General features: G+C 30.0%; 2 protein-coding genes across 3 annotated transcripts in view; one reads left to right on the top strand and one right to left on the bottom strand.

The window, feature by feature from the left end:
* Positions 1-4,440, top strand: part of LOC106687491 (uncharacterized) — a 9,142-nt gene extending 4,702 nt beyond the window's left edge. The window contains exons 5-7 of the mRNA XM_014431412.2: positions 638-767; positions 2,813-2,928; positions 4,013-4,440. Of these exons, the coding sequence (XP_014286898.1) occupies positions 638-767; positions 2,813-2,928; positions 4,013-4,267 (501 nt within the window). The 3' untranslated portion in view covers positions 4,268-4,440. The remainder of the gene's footprint in view (positions 1-637; positions 768-2,812; positions 2,929-4,012) is intronic.
* A 6,508-nt stretch (positions 4,441-10,948) lies between these two features.
* The window catches only part of LOC106687500 (venom serine protease), a 9,838-nt gene continuing 815 nt past the window's right edge, over positions 10,949-19,971 (bottom strand). Inside the window, exons 2-7 of one of the 2 annotated variants that reach the window (XM_014431424.3) lie at positions 18,142-18,247; positions 17,858-18,062; positions 15,291-15,482; positions 15,026-15,189; positions 11,477-11,633; positions 10,949-11,361 (exon numbers count right to left, since the gene is read on the bottom strand). In XM_014431424.3, coding sequence (XP_014286910.1) covers positions 11,249-11,361; positions 11,477-11,633; positions 15,026-15,189; positions 15,291-15,482; positions 17,858-18,062; positions 18,142-18,247 — 937 coding nt within the window. In that variant the 3' untranslated portion in view covers positions 10,949-11,248. The remainder of the gene's footprint in view (positions 11,362-11,476; positions 11,634-15,025; positions 15,190-15,290; positions 15,483-17,857; positions 18,063-18,141; positions 18,248-19,971) is intronic. The other variant, XM_067046673.1, reaches the window with a different exon arrangement.

The raw sequence follows: 19,971 nt of genomic DNA, 5'->3' as shown, positions 1-19,971 counted from the left end.
TTTGTATACTATTCCTTTTCAATTGTATGTTACTCTAAATGTTGTTGTTATCTCTTCTGTTCTATAGCCCTGATGAAGACCTGAAACTCAGGTCGAAACGTCGTTAAAATAAATATGGTTTTGTTTATTTATAAAATAAATAAATATGGTTTTGTTTATTTATGTTGTTCTTTTCTGACCGCACCCCCCGACAAACTTCTTCAAGCATTAATCTATGGTCAACTATCTACATCTCATTATAATATCTTTTGAAATCCCCAAGAAAGTAAAATAAGTTGTATTCATTAATTGTTAAAATAACTTTGTTATATTTATTGAAATAAATGATCAGAAAATAATAAATGTACATATAAAAAGTTTGAGAAGAGATTTTTCGAAGTTATTTATTCTATATTTTTCTGTCTTAAAAGCAATGTAAATGTATGAGATCATTAGTAATTTGGAAAAGTTAAATGAATGGAAAAAAAGTTTGTTTGATTCGTTATCTTTAAAAGGAAAAGAGTCTCATTATCTCAATCGGATAATCACTTTTCCTTTAATCAATTACTTTAGGGAAGAGTTTCTCTAATTCTGTCTGAGAGCAGAGGGTTAATGTGATATCTTATAAAATCTAATCTTCAAATTAATTTGTTTCTAGCTAATATCAATAGCATTGGGGTATGAAAAATACCGGGAGGTTAGTTTTGAGGGAAAAGATGTGAAGAGTTTGTTTGGAATGATAAAAAGGCATAAAACTGAGCAGAATCAAATTGCTGTTTTTCAACCTAGTAAGTATAATAAAATTTGTTTGAGTATGATTAGTTATATTACTAATAAATTTATTATGAATTTGCAATCCTATTTATTAGATTGTATAATAATAATTAATGTTGTTTTTATCTGGAAAGAAATATGAGAAAGAATTATTTTTTAAAGTACTTGCATACTTTAATAATATGAATTACTGTGGTTTATAATGATAGATTACTTTCTATTGTTGCCTTTTGACTATATACATTACCTTTTTTATGATTGCCATAGGCTTCTATATAATTTTCTAAGTTGCAGAGTTGGACAAGAATCATTATGTGATTAATTTAATTACATCTGCAATTAGATGTATGCTTCAGTTGCACTATAATTATACCAAGATAAATTTCAAATGGTCCATAACATAAAAAATTAGTAATTTAGAAGAAAAATTACTCTGAAGTAACTGTCTCAAGTAATTGCAATTACTCTAATTTATCAATTTAATTGTAATTGGCATTCTCATAATTTAAATTACATAATTATATATAATTTCAATCATTTGTTAAAACTATAATATATTAATAAATCCAGTGCGGAATCTTAAACTGTATATCATTTATACTGTAGCCACTGTACAACACTTTTTGACCGTTTTGCTAAGTATTTGTTATTGCTATTACTTTGGCTCAGCTTGTAATTGGTAGACAAATATTATCATTACAGTTGTTCATTAAGTGATTGCAATTACAGTAATCGGCAAGTTATTGTAATTATTTTTTTCCCAACTCTGGTAAATTGTATGACATCTATTTATAATCTTAAACAACAGAGATGAAGTAAATGGTTAAAAATAGGAAACTAACCAATTGCTAGAAAATTTCTGTGAAAAGATTGCAATGGAATTGTGGAAATGTAGGATCCTGAATGAGAGTAGGTTTATTTCAGTTTCACATCAAAACATCTTAAATAGCACAGTCTAGAATTTATTAATGAGTTTAATCTGAGGAATGTTGCAGGTTTACACTTGATAGTTTTGTCCTTAATATTTTCTTGAAGGAATGAAAAATAATCTTAAATTTTATCTCTTTTCACTGAGTGAGTGATCAGTAACTTCATTAATTTTCTCATTAATCTATTCTGTAAATGTTCAAAGAGTTTTAATGGATTAGTACAAAAAGGAATTCAGACAATAATGTTGTTAAATTAATTGGTTACCTTAACCACTTGAGCAAAAATGTAATACAATAAAATTTGGGACTCTAAATGAATTTTGTAAAGTAATTCTTCTTTTTCATCCTCCTTAAGTGCCAGTGTGGAGGAGGCTCTAACCACTTGGTCCATACATCTCGGTCTCTGGCTAGCATCTTCACCTGAGCCAGCATTTTTTCAATTTCCAGACATAGTCGGAAAAGCTCCATATAGCTCTTCCTAGGTCTGCCTCATGGTCTTCTACCAGTTGGCCTCGCCTTCATACATTATCTTGGCACTCTGTCAGACATCGGAGCTGCCGATGTTCAATCACTAATTTCACTGGGTTGATCTGAAGTTCTCCTCTTATTCTTTCATTCCTTATCCTGTCTCTCCTAGTTTTCCCCAATATTCTTCGCAAAAATCGCATAAAGCAATTCATTGATCTTAATCTTCAATTCTAGCTGTTACTGTAATCATAGTTGACAAGGATAAAGGGTTGTGACTAGGAAATTTAAAGGCTATCCAAATGAAAAGGCTAAATAATAAAGAAGTGTTTGTAAGTTTCCAAGATTAGCTAAGGATTATGAGTAATAAGGAAACTGTGTCTTCTCTAAAATAATTATTGATGCTAACCATGATTCTAAGCTTTTTAACCAAATTGTGAAATTTCATAAACTTATTATTGTGAAATAGTAGATAATTAAAATTAAAGGAATAAATCAGAATGGTTCTCTGCTAAATGATTTTTTTTTTTTTTGGAATTATCTATGATGAAAAGTAAGTCATAGTTAATAATTTTAAAAAGTAAATTTTCATTTTATTAAAATCTTCTATGTTACTGTTTTTTTCTATTTAGGTGTTATGTTTATTTATTTACTTTTTTCCACAGAAAAAGTTCTGATGGAAGACAATATCTTGGATTTCACTCAGGGAAGAGCTCGTTTAAATTATGCTAACCAAGTTTTACCACCGGGTTTGACAAATTTATCTGAATTTACAGTTCATGTAAGTTGATGTTATTTACTTTAGCCCCTTAATGGACTCATTTAGAATTATTTGTCATTATCATTTATAAATAGTATATTATATTTTATATAGTATTATTCATGTGCTAGATACATCTAAAAATCTATCTTTTTATTGGTGTTTCAATGTCTAGAATTGAGTATAATAGTTATTAGTTATCTATAAATAGTACAATTATTTATATACTAGATTTATCTAAAATCGTATCTTTTTATTGATGTTTCATTGCCCAGAATTGAGTTAATCCTAAAATAAGCCAATGTGTAGTGTAATTTAATTTATTGATATGTGTTAAATTTTTCCATCACCATGTTCACGATTGTATGAATTTTACATTTAATCCATTTCAGCCCAATGATAGAAATAATATGAATTTTTAATATTTTCTTCATTTTTATTTTGCATCTGGACCACTCACTGGTCAGGTAAGCGTTCAAAAAACAAACAGACATGTTGCACAAAAGTCATTCTTAATTTTTATATTTTTTCTTAAATGTTGATACTATAGATAAAAAGAACCTATACAAAGAAGTACTAAATTTATGTTTCATAATATATAAGGAGTCTGTGTGGAGGGGCATTTTTTTCTGGTCACATTTCTCGAAAAAAAAAAGTTGCTTAAACAATCTGTTAACTATCTTTGAAATTTTATACAACAATGCTTTAGACATTTATTCACACAAGAAATTCAAGAAAAATCTCAAAATAATAAAGAAATTAAGTAAATAAGTATAATAAACTGATGCCTTAACATATGCCTTATCTCTGGGAAGTAATGGATTAATAAGCTAGTATTAAGTTAAATAAAAAAAAGTTGTAAAAGCGCTCTTCTGCTGGTTTATTTCTTAACTAATGTATTTTATTAACCAATTAGTAAATCTTCTATACTTTTGCTTTTATAGTGTTTAATTAAATTAATGATGTAATTTACAGAAACATAAATTAGAACACAGTGCTTTCTATACTTCTTATGTTTACCTATTAATAAAATTGTTCCTAATAACATCTTAAATTTATTTTATGATTAAGCTTTACTATAATTTTTATTTTTATATTTTTACAGTCTCGGATAGAATGGAGAGGAGATATGCCATTGTGTCGTCGTTGTTTAGGTTTTACTGAATTAAGGATACGAACCAAGGGGCGTTCATCGTCTGTAGAAACAGTACTTAGGGAACTAATTGCCCTGGGTTTTGTGTCAATACCTGTTCCTCATTATATCACCCGACTACCATATTTAAATAGAAATGTTGTACAAATTAAAAGTATTGATGAAACTCGGCATTCTCAAGGCTCAAATTTCGATGATGAAATGTAAAAATATTTGAAAGTATATTTTTATAATATGCTTTCTCTTTTTGTACATATTTCTGTTATCTATTGGTATTAAAAAATATTTATATTGTGATTATATGATTTTGTTTTGTGTTTTTCATTCTTTAATCTGTTTTATCTAATTTTCATTTGTAATTTACTATACTATTTTTAAAATAATTAGATAAAGACTTTTTATATTACATTTATTATGTAAAATTATTAGATATTATTTCAAATAAATATATCTATAACTAATATTTGAATCAAGACAATATATTTCTGTGTCTACAATATAATATTAAGGTATCTATTAGTGATCCATTATAATCTTCTATAGTAGATTGTCTAATGTGATTTTTGCTTACAAATTTAATTTTTTATTACTAATAAGAGTTGGATAATATATTTTGTTGCACTGTAAATAATCCAGAGACTGCTGCTATTATGGATTTATTTTTTTAATAATTACTGTTGACCATTCTCTGGCATTGTTATAATCTTTTAAATCAATCTTTTTAGATAACTAAAATTATTGATAATCAGAAAAATATATATTTAAGTACAAAATGAATGAAGTTAATTTAGGCTAAATAAGGAATGAGAACTATTTTTTTTATTTATAATTTTTATTGGATTGGAAAATGACAATCGTGTTAAATTTACAATTTATTAATTTATTTCATTTGTATCTAAAATTTAAAAAATAATAGAAATTTAATTGTACATATTAGGATTTATTGTACTGTTAATAATTTATTGTTTACTATGTATGGTCTTGTAAATACCAAATATACGTTAATTTTAACTATTACTAAAAGTAAATGGATTTTTACTAATATATCTAATATTATTTACAAGATAGATTGAATATTTATAAATTATTTTTGTTTCAAAATTTTTATTTCCATTTATGAACTAATAATGTCTTAATTTTATAGTATAGCAGACCCAGCAATGCTTTTTGCTATTGCTAGATTTGTGGATGAATATAGATTGAATGAATACAATTGATAGTTTGATATCAATTGTATTTATTTAAAATTAAACATTTATGTATGTATAAATCAGTATTATGATTTGGTAACATAAATTGAACCAATATATGCGATAAGGAACATAACAGAATTTATTTTATTATGTTTTACAAGCTTTATTGGTCACTTTTTTTTATTTTATTACAAAATCCAAGACTTTATTTATATAATAATGATATATCATTTCTATAGAACAGTGGTTCCCAGAGTGGGTACCTTGGCACCCTGGGGTGCCCCAAGCATATGCCAGAGGTGACGTAAATACCTTTTTTCAATTATTGAGATATTGAGAATCAAAATAGCAAAGATACAGTGCATTCTAGCATTTACTTAGCACTGTTTTTTCTCTTTTCCTACAAATTCAACCACTGTAATAAAAATAAAATGTGATGACATTTTTATTTTTTTAGTACAAGAAGGATGCACAAGTAAAAAAAGTTTGGGAATTGCTAATACAGAGAAATTCTGTGGCCTAGGTGTATACTACAAAATGAAAAAATTCTTAAATAAAGTTTTGATAAAACACAAAACTATATGTTGGTTTTCAAGGTTATTATTTATAGAATATTTCTTATTTGTGTAGAATTAGAAAAAAATATTTCTGAATGAATCAAATGTGTATTTAATTAATTATAAAAAAAAGGATAATTTCTGTTGCCTGCATCCACAATTAGATTAGGGGGTTGCTTGAAAAGAAGGTTCGAAAATATTCAAATACAACTGTGCTGAACTTTTAAAATTGTCCTACAAACAAAGGTGTCCTCAAGCCAGAGGTTCTCATAAATAGGTATCTTTGCACCAGTTAATAAACAAAAATAAAATATCTTGCCTGCCTACTCCACTCACTATCATTACCTGTTTCCATGAAATTGTAATACAAAAAATGTTTATATTCTTATTAATAATACTGGTCCAATGAAAATTTAAAAAGGCAATTTATTTGCATGATCTCTTAAATGAGTTTAGAATGGTTGGGAATAACATTTATCTTGGTTGGGAATTTATAGCCTTCAAGTTATAATGCAAAATAAAGAAATTTCTAATAGACCCATCGAAAATTCCAGATTTACGAAAATATGATTGAAAAGTTAATGCTTTATCTTCAATAACGATTGTACGATTTCAACGATTGTTTTTTTGATTTTTCAAGAATTTAGTTGGGAACATGGAAAAATGGTATTTAACCCATTGGCTAAATACGAAATGGCATTTGCTGCTTAAAGCTGGGTGGTTAGTTGGTCAGAAGGTGTTACAGGAAAAAACAGGGTTGGTGCATCATGAGTTCGAGGTGTTTGATTGTGTGGTCCCTTTTATGTTGTATTCTACTTACTGTCAAATGTACCCCATCCTCCCTTCCTGCGAGATGGCAGGGTAAGAAAGGTTCCAATAAACCTGTAAACATTACCCTATAACTCCTTTCTTCTCGTGCACCTCCTCCCCTCTCCCTACTCTTTTTTCGACTTCTGACTGTTTTTCTTATTATTTAACATTATCTTTTGTCTTTAAATTTTAACTGTTTTATTTTTCTCTTCTCCGATCAATCAACACGAGGAGGCCCCTCACGTCCAGATATTTTATTGTAGAATCATATTTAAAGTACACATCAGAACAAGATAACTATTTCACCTTCAAGTACCATTGGTAGAAAAAGGTAATAGTCAATTTCAATTATGTAACCATCTGTGATGCAACCTACTAATTTAATGTTTTTTTGTTTTTGAGGGATCGGAAAAAAAAATCAAATGTACCTAGTGAGAGATTTCAGACATTAGAGCTTTTTGTAAAAACCTAAAGGATAATTAATAGGTTACTTATTTCACTGGACTAGTTTTAGGAGGTTACTGATCGTAGTTCTATTAATATTTCGTTTTGATTTCCCAACTTTAAACACAGCCCCCATACATGTGGCTGGAGAAAGTGAGGAAATTATCACCGGCATATGTGCCGTATATGATGGCTGTGTTCTTTCAAGTGTTTAACACGACGCTAAAAAAAGAATATATTTTACTTTTTCCTAAAAAAACAAAACAAAAATGTTGTCCTACTTTAAGCCTCATGTTTTAAAAGGTAAACATTTACTTTTTATACTTTTTGTTTTGAGAATATAAAATCATTTAGTTGAATCAGTAATATTTGTTTCTTGATCTTCAGAAAGAGAGAAATCGATTGGTTCATAATAATCGTGAAAAATGTATATTTTCTTAACTACGTACTATGTTTGATTATTTTCATACCTTTTTTCTTTTTACCGGAGAAATCTGGGATTGTAGTAGCTTTAACCTTCCCGTGGCGACAGAATATATTGAAAAACAGCTTGTAAATCGGTCTAGTAATTCAAAAGTTTCCTGAAACAACTTATAAAAAAGGATTTACTTGTATTATTTTTGAGTATTTTAAACTCAAAAATAAGTCTATACCAGTCGGGAATAAGTCAGAAATTGACATCAAAAGTCGAGAAAATCTTCATTATTATCTAATTCCAGCTTACTGTTACTGAGATGGTCATTTTACACAGCCAATGTATAGGTGTGTAAAAATAAAAATTCGGGTCTGAACCTTCCGATTAGAAACAATTAGGTTTTGTTGTTCCATATCCAGATGAAAACTATGAACTGGTAACCAAGTATTTGATCACCAACAAATTATTGAATTAGTTCTACTTCCCAGTGGTTAGCAAAGTGGGAGCCGCGGCACCATGGGGTGCCCAAGCGTATGCTAGAGGTGCTACAAGCAAAGGCCACTTTCTTAGAATATTAAAAAAAAAAATTGAAATTAAAATAGCAAATCTAATAAGTGCATCCCATCATTTATTTTGTACTATATTTTTCTCATTTTCGTAACTTATTTTTCTTAACAAGGATGCCGCAAACTATTTTAACCCCATAAGACCGGCGTTTTGCGAAAAAAAGTTTGGGAACCGCTGCTATATACTCACCAAATAACAGTTACAGCGATGGTATGTGACAACTCTTGAGCATTATCTACAATGAGGGCGCTCACATTGTTATAGCTGCTGATTCCAAGTCCCTGTTGTGCTGTTATACAGGAAGTCTTCCTACTTTATAGTTATGACTGCCACCTTCGTTGCTCAGTGACCTTGGTACTTGAAAATGCGACTCTTTCCATAGTTACTAGCGATTGTTCACGGAACTGGCATACACATTACGAGTGGCAGATATAGTGAGTGGAACTTCAGGGCCAAAGAACTATCGGCTTACCGCACCTACAAGGCAGAAATGTAGATTCTTTGATAGTTCCATTAGATTCAGGATATCAAAAATAATATTCAACTGCTTGAAAGAATATTATTACAAGAAGAACTACCAAAGTCCCTGAAAATATATCGTATAATGCATATACACATATATAATCTCTATAAGGCACTTTTAATTATAATAATTAAAAAAACATATTGATATCTACATTATTTGTTTATAATGGATTTTCATTACTATATTAAATTGTTTCCTGGAGTTGTATTACCTTACGTTTACCAGAAAAAATAATTTTCTGTAATTAGTGGTAATGTTTGTTACTTCAGGTGGGAGGAGCATGTGCGTCGTTGCGCATGAGATTTTCACAACCAGGCTGTCAGCAACCAGTAGAAGGTAAGATTCTGCAGCTGATCGAACCGAATTACTTCATTTTCCTCTGTGGAATAATTCATATTTTTTTGGAATAATACTTATTTTATATCTCATTATTAAGTGGTAAATGCGATATTACTTGTTCTATATTGACACTTACAATTGCGTTTTATGAACAATTCGAAGCTGTACAGTTTTGATATGAGAGTTGAAATCAACTATCTATATCAAGTAATCTATACCGGAGAATAATTAAATTATATAACATGTAGTATTTAAATAATACTATATGTTGTATTTGTATATATACTATATGTTTATTGTTCATTAACTTTCACTTACTAACCTACTTACGTCATCAAATTTTGTGTAGATTAGTGAGCTCGTGTTAAAGTTATAGCTGTGTTAGTGATTCTAGAAAAAATATATGAAGACAATACTAGAAAAAAATAATGAAAAAAAAAATTATTTTAATGTTGCTTTAATATTTTGTATTTTAGAGGTTTTCGAGAAGGGAATGACTACTATAAATTTTGTTCCTGCAAAGAATACATTTGCATATGCATTTCCAGTTCGAATCGAATTTATCTATTTTTCTCCTTTAGTTATTCATAAAACTCTCTTAATATTTTATATTTATACATTGTATATTATTGCTAACAATGACAACTGTTTATTTTTTTCATAAAAACAAAAATTTAAAAGTACTTTACTGGTACGTTTTTTTTTAAATTTTGCATTTAAGTCCTGCTAGTCTATTTCCTCTATTATCTGATATTAAAGAGCATTTAATTACTCATTGATTCACCGTGTTTAATCAAAATCGTTGGAGCCGTTTTGGAGAAAATCGAAAGTATGTGAAAAATCGATTCTATAATGTGGCACTTCTGATATGTCGATTGTAGCTAAAAAGTTTCTGTCACGTCCCAGGTCGTATGTACCTCCTCTATGCATGTTGTGGCGTGGACTCGAGAGTGCTTGGTTCGAAAAGTTGTGGGTTCTATTCGAATAAACATTTATTTCTTGGTATATGGCGGAAATTTCCAGATTCGGTTAGAAGGACCTCTAGGCCTTCTATTAGGAGTAGTTACCATTACTTGATCCAGCACGTACCCCTATTTATAACAATCATTAGCTATGACTTAATTAGTCATAACAATTAAGCTTATAGGTTTTATTATGATGCCAAAAGTTCAGAAAAAAGTCTTTTAAAAGAGATATTTGAAAGAATCCTGTATAGGTTAAATCATGGTACTAAACAACAAATAAGGTTTGTTTTAAACGGGGGGTGGCAAGAAGGAATGCGAGGGGCATGTTTTCCTGCATCCCTCGTATCAGGAGTGGAGAAGCTACAAGAGCTAGTATGTGCCGCCCCCGGCCAACGGCGGCTCAAACCCCTTTTCATGCACCCTCCTTCTTCAATGAGATGTTTTTTCGCCTGCAAGTATTTTGTTATCTGGACAAAATCTTATACCAAAATGATAAAGAGATTATCATAAATTGGTTTAAAATTTAAATGGTATCCAATTATCTATATCGCTGCATAACTTGCATTCGGCACATTATAAATGAAAAGGTTTGATTTTATTTAGAATTGTACGTACTCTCTAGATAGTTCCGTAGACTGCGGTTACTTTCTTTACTCAGGTCTTCCAACAGGCTTTCCTATTTTACAAATGAATTCTAGTCTACTTTACAAATACAGTACATGGGATACCTCAAACGAAAAATATAAATTAAAACTTTTTGTCAGATGTACCATTATTCAAGCAAAGCTACGATTTGTTCTATTTCAGAAAGAACATTCATCTAAACAGAAGATAGTAAAACTGTGTTAAATAAAATAAATTATATACAGAAATTCGAAAACCAAACCAAATATTTTTAGACCTTATTCTTGAATTGATTCCTTAGAATTAAGTGAAACGGCGTCACAGGCTTTAAATTTTGATTATATATGCTTGTTTCGAACAAATGAATCGATACATTTACGAAAAAATCTAATAAAGGATTTGAAAAAGGTTGGTAGGTCGGGAAATTTTCTAAATATAAAAACTAAAATGAAATTTGTATTGTATAATTGTATTTATTAATTGTCCCTTCGTTCCTGTACTTAGTGAATCCAGAATTTCTTTTGAAAGGTTGTTATTAAAAAAATACTTAATAAAAAGAAAAATTATATGTTCATGTCAAGGATTTGTGTTCTTCACCCCAACCATCTTCTCATTTATTCTTTTTATATATTCAGTTAACATTCTTCCAATCTATTTTATATTTATATAATTTATTAATTTTCATTTATTCATATTGTTTACATACAGTATCTTTCTATTGCAGATAAAATGTTGCAAAAACAACTGTTTAACGAACACTGTCGAATAAACTATATATTTCACTTAGGTCTTGCTCGATCGGAGTTCCATGCGGAGAAGATATCGACCCCACCGTACAGATTTGTGCTTCGGGTTTACTTTCTGTAAATTTGAAATGTGATTTGTTAAATGTTCCCTAGCCAACTATGATATACAGTAATATCAAGATACCTTTATATTATCAGAGTATTTTATAAAATTGATCATTATAGCTCACCTTCTATGTTCGAGTTGATCCATTCTATAAAAGGGAAAACGGCCGTGTTGACCGCAGGTGTTGACTTTCCGCACTTTCCACCGTAAGAGACCAAGGCAACTTGTATAAACCTATTGGTATCAGGATCTAACCAGACAAGAGGACCACCGGAATCTTGCTGTAAATTCCCAATTACATACTGTCACATTAAGAAGTATTAACAATCCAGAATAATACGACCATGAAAAACAATGGAAATTCAACTGTGAAGAATACATGAACATAATAGTATGAATTTCATAAGTAAAAAGTATTGGCACTGTTGTGTATTTCTTATTTTTAGCTGTGTTCGTCAATTTTGTATTACATTGGACTGTAATATATATGTTTCACCAATATATACTTTTTCACGATTTTTACAATCTATCTTATAAATTGCGTTTAGTTTTTCCATCTTATCAACTTTGTCTTTCATGTTTGACAGCTTATTCTGTAATTTATTATTGTTGTATAAACCGGTTCTGATATTTATATGGTCATATTCTGTCAGTGATTTTTTAATTTTATTTGTAAGGCCTGGTATGTATTGTAGTTAAATGTGACGTGTATGTGAGGTGAATATTATTGTATAAATTAAAATAAATAAGGATGAAGATTGGTGTTATGATAGCTTTATTATTGTTGTAGGTTTTAAAATGAAATGAAAAAATAACTTTATACTGGGACATTTGTCCCCTAAGAATAAATATATGGTTCATATAGTGAGATTTTTATCTGGCGAGCGTTTACAAATTTTCAGATAGTAGAATGAAATTACATTGGTATATTATAATGTTAATCAATACCTGCCTATTTATTTGATTACAAAGGAATGGAGATGGGAAGAGAATTCCAGAGGGAGGTTGCATGTATGACGAAGGATTTGCTAAAGAAGGAGGTTCTATAGGAGGGCATATATAAATCATTCGGAAGGGATCTGGTGTTTAATGAGTGGATGGATGAACGAAGAGTGAGGAGATCTAGGATATAGGTAGGTTTTTTGATGTTAAGAACTTGGAATAGAAAAACACCAAGGAGGTATTGCCTCCAATAACAGTTATTTCAAAGCATAAAAAATAGTAACCATATTTTCGTGCATTAGCATCTTTGAATTCCGAATACTGCATGAAATTGCATTTTGGATTTCCAATTATAAATCACCGTTTATATTGACAAAGTTATCAGTGATTGATGTAAAACCAAATAAATTATATCACGAAACTAAAAATTAATTTTCAGTTGAATTATTCCTGACATGAGCTAAATTATTCCATTAGTTCTAGTTTAGTCCGGTTATTACTGGGATCTGGAAGAAATGGGTACAAACCGAAATCGCTCTGTTTTAGGAAATAAAAATTTGACGCTCACTTTAATGCACTTAAAATTGTATTTATAAAAACTTGAACTTCAGTTTCTATTGGAAATACTGAAATTCGCAAAATAAAAATTTACGTTTAGAAAATTAGGTGTTGGTTATTATTTTCCCTCTAATTTAATTGGACTAAAAATCAAATAAAATTACGATACTGATGTTTTGAGTACTGAAGAATTCGGAATTGCCTCATTCAATGTTTGAAGTTTAAAATTGAATATTCCAGGCTTCCTAATATGAATAAAAAAATCATTAAATATTTTACTCAGTTCTTCCATTATGGGCAAAATTTTTTGTTTATCAGAGTAGTTTAGTTTTTGTGGATGTTTGCAAAAATTCGTAAAGTATTCGGGGAGTTTATTTTGATTCAAGCCAGATCAGATAAGCTTTTCTTGAACATATTATTATTATAAATTAGACAATAAAGTTGATTTTTGGAGGTTTTCATAGAAAATTTGACTCATTTTGGGGTTATTACTGCATCATGCAAACTTGCAGTATATTTAAAAATTTTTGGAACGGTTAAACGTTCCAATGGAGTGGACAAAGAAATGATCTATACTGCATTAATCACTGTTTGCCTTCAAGATATAGCTTTTTGGGTTTTAGATAGAATCCAAGAATATAAAGCTTCCTCCCTTGAATAGTCATCCGTATTCAAATATCATTTGAAGAATCAAAAGGTTCACAATATAGAAGATCCTCCATTAATTTTTTTAGTGCACTGCGGCATATTTTGCGCAATTCAATACAAGGAACTATTGGGTAAAATTATTTTCGGTTTTTTATTTTTATTTTTTGCTGCTAAGTGTTTATGGAGGAGATTAATGATGTAGAAAATATGCACTTATTATTCACAATTAAAATAGAATATATTTTAAAATGTTTTTTAATTATTCAATTAATCAATTTTTTAAATATGAAATATCCTTGTTTTGTTTTGATAGTGATACAAATAAATTTTTTTTTGATTTTGTATTGGACGTATTTCATTGATTGTATCTTGAGGCTGGTGCCATTTCATGATAAACATCTTTGGGAAAGCCTGCCGAGAGAATCCAGTCGTGAAAATAACCCCAGTCTACAGTATTTGGCTTTATAAATGCCTTTATTTTAATGTTATGTATAAATGAATAATAAATGTTTATCTCATATAGAGTAATAAAAACACTGAACCCTTAACATCAGATTCAGTGTTTCAGAAAGGGTATGTCTTACATTCCCTTTTATAGTCTCAGCTGAGAAACTTCGACTCTCATCAAATACAGTGGTTCCCAAACTTCTTTGTCCAACCGCCCCCTTTCCAGGAAAAATATTACTTAGGGCCTCCTGGAAACTATTTTTTTTTTTTTTAAATTTTAATAGCAATTAATAGGAGATATATATGTATTAATGTTTCTACCTTTTTCGTAAAATATAGCAAAGAAAGGTATAAATTAGAAATATTGGGCTTGGAAATTATGAAATTATTTATTGAACTCAGAATAGAATGTAATAAAAAAAAAGTTAAAACATTCGAATTCATCATGAGAAGGTTGAACCGTGTGTTCTGCTACCAATTTAGCAATCCTCGGCTCTATTTTCGTCTGCTGTAATATTGTTGACCTTGACCCCTTATAGTTATTCATCGGTCCCCAAATGCACTTATGGTCATCACCACCCCCCTGAATCGCTGCAACGCCCACTAGGGGCGGTGGCGCTCACTTTGGGAATCACTAATATAGAACTAACATTGATATATTATTTTCAGATATAGAGAAGCCCTTTGTCTGTTACTTGTATTTATCCCTAGTTTTGAATTTCCCTCTATTAACCATTCCCCCAAGCGAGTTCCTATCTTTAGGAAAAAATTTATTGTATCTCCTTATCTTAGAAGATGAGTCAATTATTGTAGAGACTAATTAGAAAGTATTCGAACAGTGTTTTCAAAGTTTACTCTAGGGGACAAGTTGTATATATTAGCCTGTAGCTAGTAGTTAGCCATAATATGGCATAGCCTTCTGTATCTTTCCCTTCAAATAAAGTAATGTTTATCTTACACTACACTCAGGTCGCATTTTTATAACTTTGAGTACGTCCAGTACAAAATAAAATCAAAACTTTTTTTTTTAAATTGTGCTGCTATCAAAGCCAGCAAGATATGATCAATTCATACATACGAAACAGGAATCTTTGTTTTTCCTGAAGGTACAAAGCTGTGTTGGAGGATCTGTTTCAGAAATGTCTGGCCAGAATTTCTTGCATTCATTGTGAGGTATAACTTTTAGATTTACTTGGCGAAGTACTGCAGACGGCTTTCCAGGATAAGTAGTCAATCCCCAACCTTGAGCATAGAGATATTTATGGATTCATATTTATAGATGTGGTTTTACAATTTTTAAAAAAAATTATTATATTTAAGGATAAGAAAAATAAATGTATCACCTGTAACTTTAACAAATTGGTCAACCAAATCAATTCTCCTGTTCGGAAGGCAGACAGGACCAACATTGTTGTTGAATAAAATTTGTTTAGAAACAATTAACATAGCAATGTCATTAATCAATGCAATTTTATCGTAATCCTCATGTTCGATGACTTGTTCAATAGTTACCAGCTCGCTTGTGTCATCTCTGACTGTAAAGGTAAAACTACATATAGAGGTTGGTAGTCTGTTTGGTTTTTGGATTGATTTTAATTCATATTAATCTTTCGAAATAATATTCTACTTACTGGTTAATTAATTATAAATTATAAAAAAATAATTAGGATAGAAACATTGAAAATTTATTTTAAAAATGTATTTTTTGAAATAGTGTGTTAGCAAATTATTTTATTAAGCTACTAGCTGACCTGGCAATGCTCAGGTTTTGCTATACTATCTGTGTACATTAATTGAACACTATATTAAATAAATATATATGAAGAGATAAGACGGTAACTATGGTAACCTCCAAATCGTTAATACTGGTCCGATTTAGGCGATTTTTTCTTATGATTTTGGACAATTCGATTATCTATGATACTTACTATATATATATATACTATATACAATATGGATAGTTTTTTTTACAATAACCCTCACTGTGCTTCAATATTAGTAGCATACTTAAAAGATTCATACGAACTGACCTATAAAAGTGTGGTAAACAGTTTTTTATGAGTGAACCTATCAAAGTTGATATTAGTTTAAGAACCTGAAGGAACCCTTTAATAAGAATTTTAGAAAAAATCAAAAACAAAATTTTTGTCTCATTAAAAATGGAAAAAATATCAAATTAACTTTAACGCGACTCAACTAAATCAAAAGTCTATGCCAAACTTAAAGGTGGTTTAGGGCTCTATTAACTGCGCCAATGGACACAAACCGGATCTAATTAAACGAATTAGAAGCGGAGATATAAAATAAAACGTTTGAAAAGTTTTTTTTGTATTTGAAACTAATATTTCGTCCTTATAAGGTAATTAATTTTGTAGGTTATAAGGGGAGACATTCAGCTTTCCAACAGTTCTATTAACGTTGTGATTCGATACAATGCAGAAGAGTCATGGGCGATTATATGAACATTAGTTACCGACATAAAAAAAACATAATTCAAGATGGAAAGATTTTTATTTTTAATATCTATGAAAATGGTATATTTGAGGATTTAAGACGACGCTAAAAACTAATATGATTTGCTTTTTCCTAAACAAAATTTGTTGACTTACTTCACTGAAATCCTCATTATGTTATTTGTTTTTTCAAATTTTTAGTGAGTTAATCATTTAATAGAATCAGTAATCTTACTTTCTTATTCTCCAGAAAAAGAAAGATCGATTGGCATATGATAACTATCAAAAAATGTATAATTCCTGAGCTACTAGCCAAAAATACTTGATTTTATATTTTATTATATTATATATAGATATATTATAAGACTGCAAATTATATTAATTATAATTATGAGAATAATTAAATAATGAAATTATACGCGTATATATATATTATTTTATTATATTTTATTACCGAGAAAATCGGACCAGCTTATAATCTTTTATTTAGTAAAAAGCCCTATCACAGTCCGTTGAACGGTATGGCAGTGCATGAAGTACGAATGAATATTGATTTTTTATGTATTACATTGATAGAATATAACTGCTTACATAGATAGAAATCTGATAGAATATCACTGCTTATATAGATAGAAATCTGATAGAATATAACTGCTTATATAGATAGAAATTTGATAGAATAAGCAGTTAGATAATACTTTTCGGTTTGAAATGAGATAAAAAAAAATGTTAATGAACACTGGGTCTACGTAGGAGGTTTCTGTCAAGACTGCTCTAATAGTTTTGGGTTTGAACGGGCGTCACTGGACGAATATTCGCAGCCAGCGGTGGTATCGGCATCGAATCGTTGGGTTTACTACGCCTTTATTATTAATTATTGGAGAAGTTTGTCGGGGGGTACGGTCAGCAAAGAACAACATAATTAAACAAAACCATATTTATTTATTTTATGCCGACGTTTCGACCTGAGTTTCAGGTCTTCATCAGGGCTATATAGCCATTCATAGAAATAAATTCATAAAATACATAAATATGGTTTTGTTTATTTATGTTGTTCTTTGCTGACCGCACCCCCCGACAATATTCTCCAATCATTAATCTACGGTCAACTATCTACACCTCTTTATTCTTAATATTAAAGACTTAGGTTTTTAATTATTTTGTAAAAATAAACTCATATTTTGATTTTTTCATTGCATAAAATTCCTATAACTAATGTCCACGTTAACATAGAACTATAACTATTTCATTGCTGATCGCATAAGAAAAGTTTATATACATATATATGTATTTTTTTTTTTGTGAATACATTTAATTTATAATTAATATTAAATAAAAAACGCTCTTCATTTCTAATAGTGATAGAGATAGTCAAATAGACTTGTTTTTTTGCTGTTGTTTAATACTTAACAATTGGTATTATAATTTATCTATTTAAAAGTATATTAAAGGCTTACGATCTGTGATGTCGTGGCCTCCAGTAATAATCACAATTTCATCACTATCCTTTCCATCAGTGCAATGAGCAGCGGTGAGGATATGCCAAGGGGTGATGATGCTGCCTCCACAGAACTGAGAAAAATGCCCCGGTTTCATATCGCCGATTGCTACCATCCAAGGGAATTCATTTTTGCATGTTTCCTTTCCTCCAATGATCCTAGCCTATACGCCAAGAATTCGCTTGTTCAAGAATCCGAAAGGGATGGATACTGAATTAACAAATAAAAGCTGAAAACCTTACCCTATTCCTCCAACCACATTCGCAAGTAGGATTTTTCGATAGAACACATCTATTAAACCCTGACAAGGTAAATAACAACAAGACAATTTGCAGACATTTCATGGCTCTGAATGATAAAACATGCACAGTTAAAATAAACATGAGCAGAAACATAGGTTTTAAGAATAATGAATAAACATGAAATTATTACTTACCTAATGTAATGGAGTATTAAGATTTATTAAAACTATAAACTTAAACATTATGTTTTTACTTATCGATATCACTAAGGTATCATTCTAATGAAATAAATACGAAATCACTGCAGATCCTGAAGGATTTATTGTTTAGTTATTAATATGGAAGTACTGTTAACGATTATAACTGCTAGTTTTCTTCCTAAAACTAATTAATGCTGGATCACCCTATCGCAGAGTTGATCAGCAGTTGGTAGAACAGAAAATAAAGTATGTATGTCCCTTAAATGTATGAGAAAGGAACATACTGAAAAATATAGTTATCAATCTAATCCTCGAGAAGAGTAGGCAAGGTGTTAAAAATATCCTTTACGAATGAAGGATATTTATTAGAAAACAAAAATTTTATTGCCTGCTGAGTTTTCTCAAAAAAAGTAAATTTTTGTTCGTAGTATCGAAGCTCAGAGTACCCAGATGGTTTCGGATCAAGTTCCTTCTTTCAATCTAAAGGCACCAATGTTTCTTTTGGGCCCTGCAGGTTTGAACTGGTTTTGGAATTTGACTGCCTAACATCTCTGGTAGCATGCAAAAATGAAACCGTAGTTGAAATGGGGAGAATGTTGGTTGTCAATTGTTATTTTGCAATCCAGATTATTTTTTTATTCGATCCTTATTAAGAGTATACTATTTTATAACTCGGATACATAGACAGACGTGAGGACAAACTGTTCCTCACATTTGAACGGAAGGTGGTGGGCCGAAATGATTTGGGTTCTTATGAAGCAATAATTATAGACGGGAAAGCAATCGGATGCTGGACGATTTGTTCCATAAGCAGGATATCTTCCTTTTCATCAAGCTTAGGAGGCTCAACAGGACAGGACATCTTGCCAGAAAGGCAGAGGTTATGCCTCCTAAGAGGATTGTGACGAGGATCTTTTCAGTCGTCGCAGAGTGGAGAAACCAAAATTGCAGTGTAGATTAAGGTTGTAGTCTAACGAAGGTAGATTTTGTTGTCAGTAATGCCAGAGAATATCTGAACATTCGAATTTGACTTAATGGCGCACAGAATAGTGACGCGTTGGTATTGCTAATGGAGGAAGCCAGGACTACTATTTTTAATTATGAACCTTTCTAATTGTCTTTGAAAAAAAATAAACTTCTAAAAGTTCGAAAATGTCCGTTTTAGATTGTATTTCATAGAATCAAAAAATCAAATTACATACTTATAATCCAACAAATGATTTCTTAAATGTAGAATTCGAAAATCGAATTTATTTGAAAATAACTATAAACTTAAAAATTATGTTTTTACTTATTGATATCACTAAGGTATCGAATAATTATAATTCGAAATAAATACGAAATCACCTCAGATCCTGAAGGATTTAGAGTTTAGTTATTAATAGGGAAGTGCTGTTAACGATTATAATTGCTAGTTATCTTCCTAATTAATGCTGGATCACCCTATCGCAGGGTTGATCAGCAGTTGGTAGAACAGAAAATAAAGTATGTATGTCCCTTAAATGTATGAGAAAGGAACATACTGAAAAATATACTTATCAATCTAATCCTCGAGAAGAGTAGGCAAGGTGTTAAAAATATCCTTTACAAATGAAGGATATTTATTAGAAAACAATAATTTTATTGTCTG

The sequence above is a fragment of the Halyomorpha halys genome, unplaced genomic scaffold, assembly GCF_000696795.3.
Source record: "Halyomorpha halys isolate HHAL.00 unplaced genomic scaffold, Hhal_1.1 Scaffold971.1, whole genome shotgun sequence".
Lineage (NCBI taxonomy): Eukaryota > Metazoa > Arthropoda > Insecta > Hemiptera > Pentatomidae > Halyomorpha > Halyomorpha halys.
The sequence above is the reverse complement of the archived record's forward strand: the minus strand, read 5'-3'. Positions and strand labels throughout refer to the sequence as shown.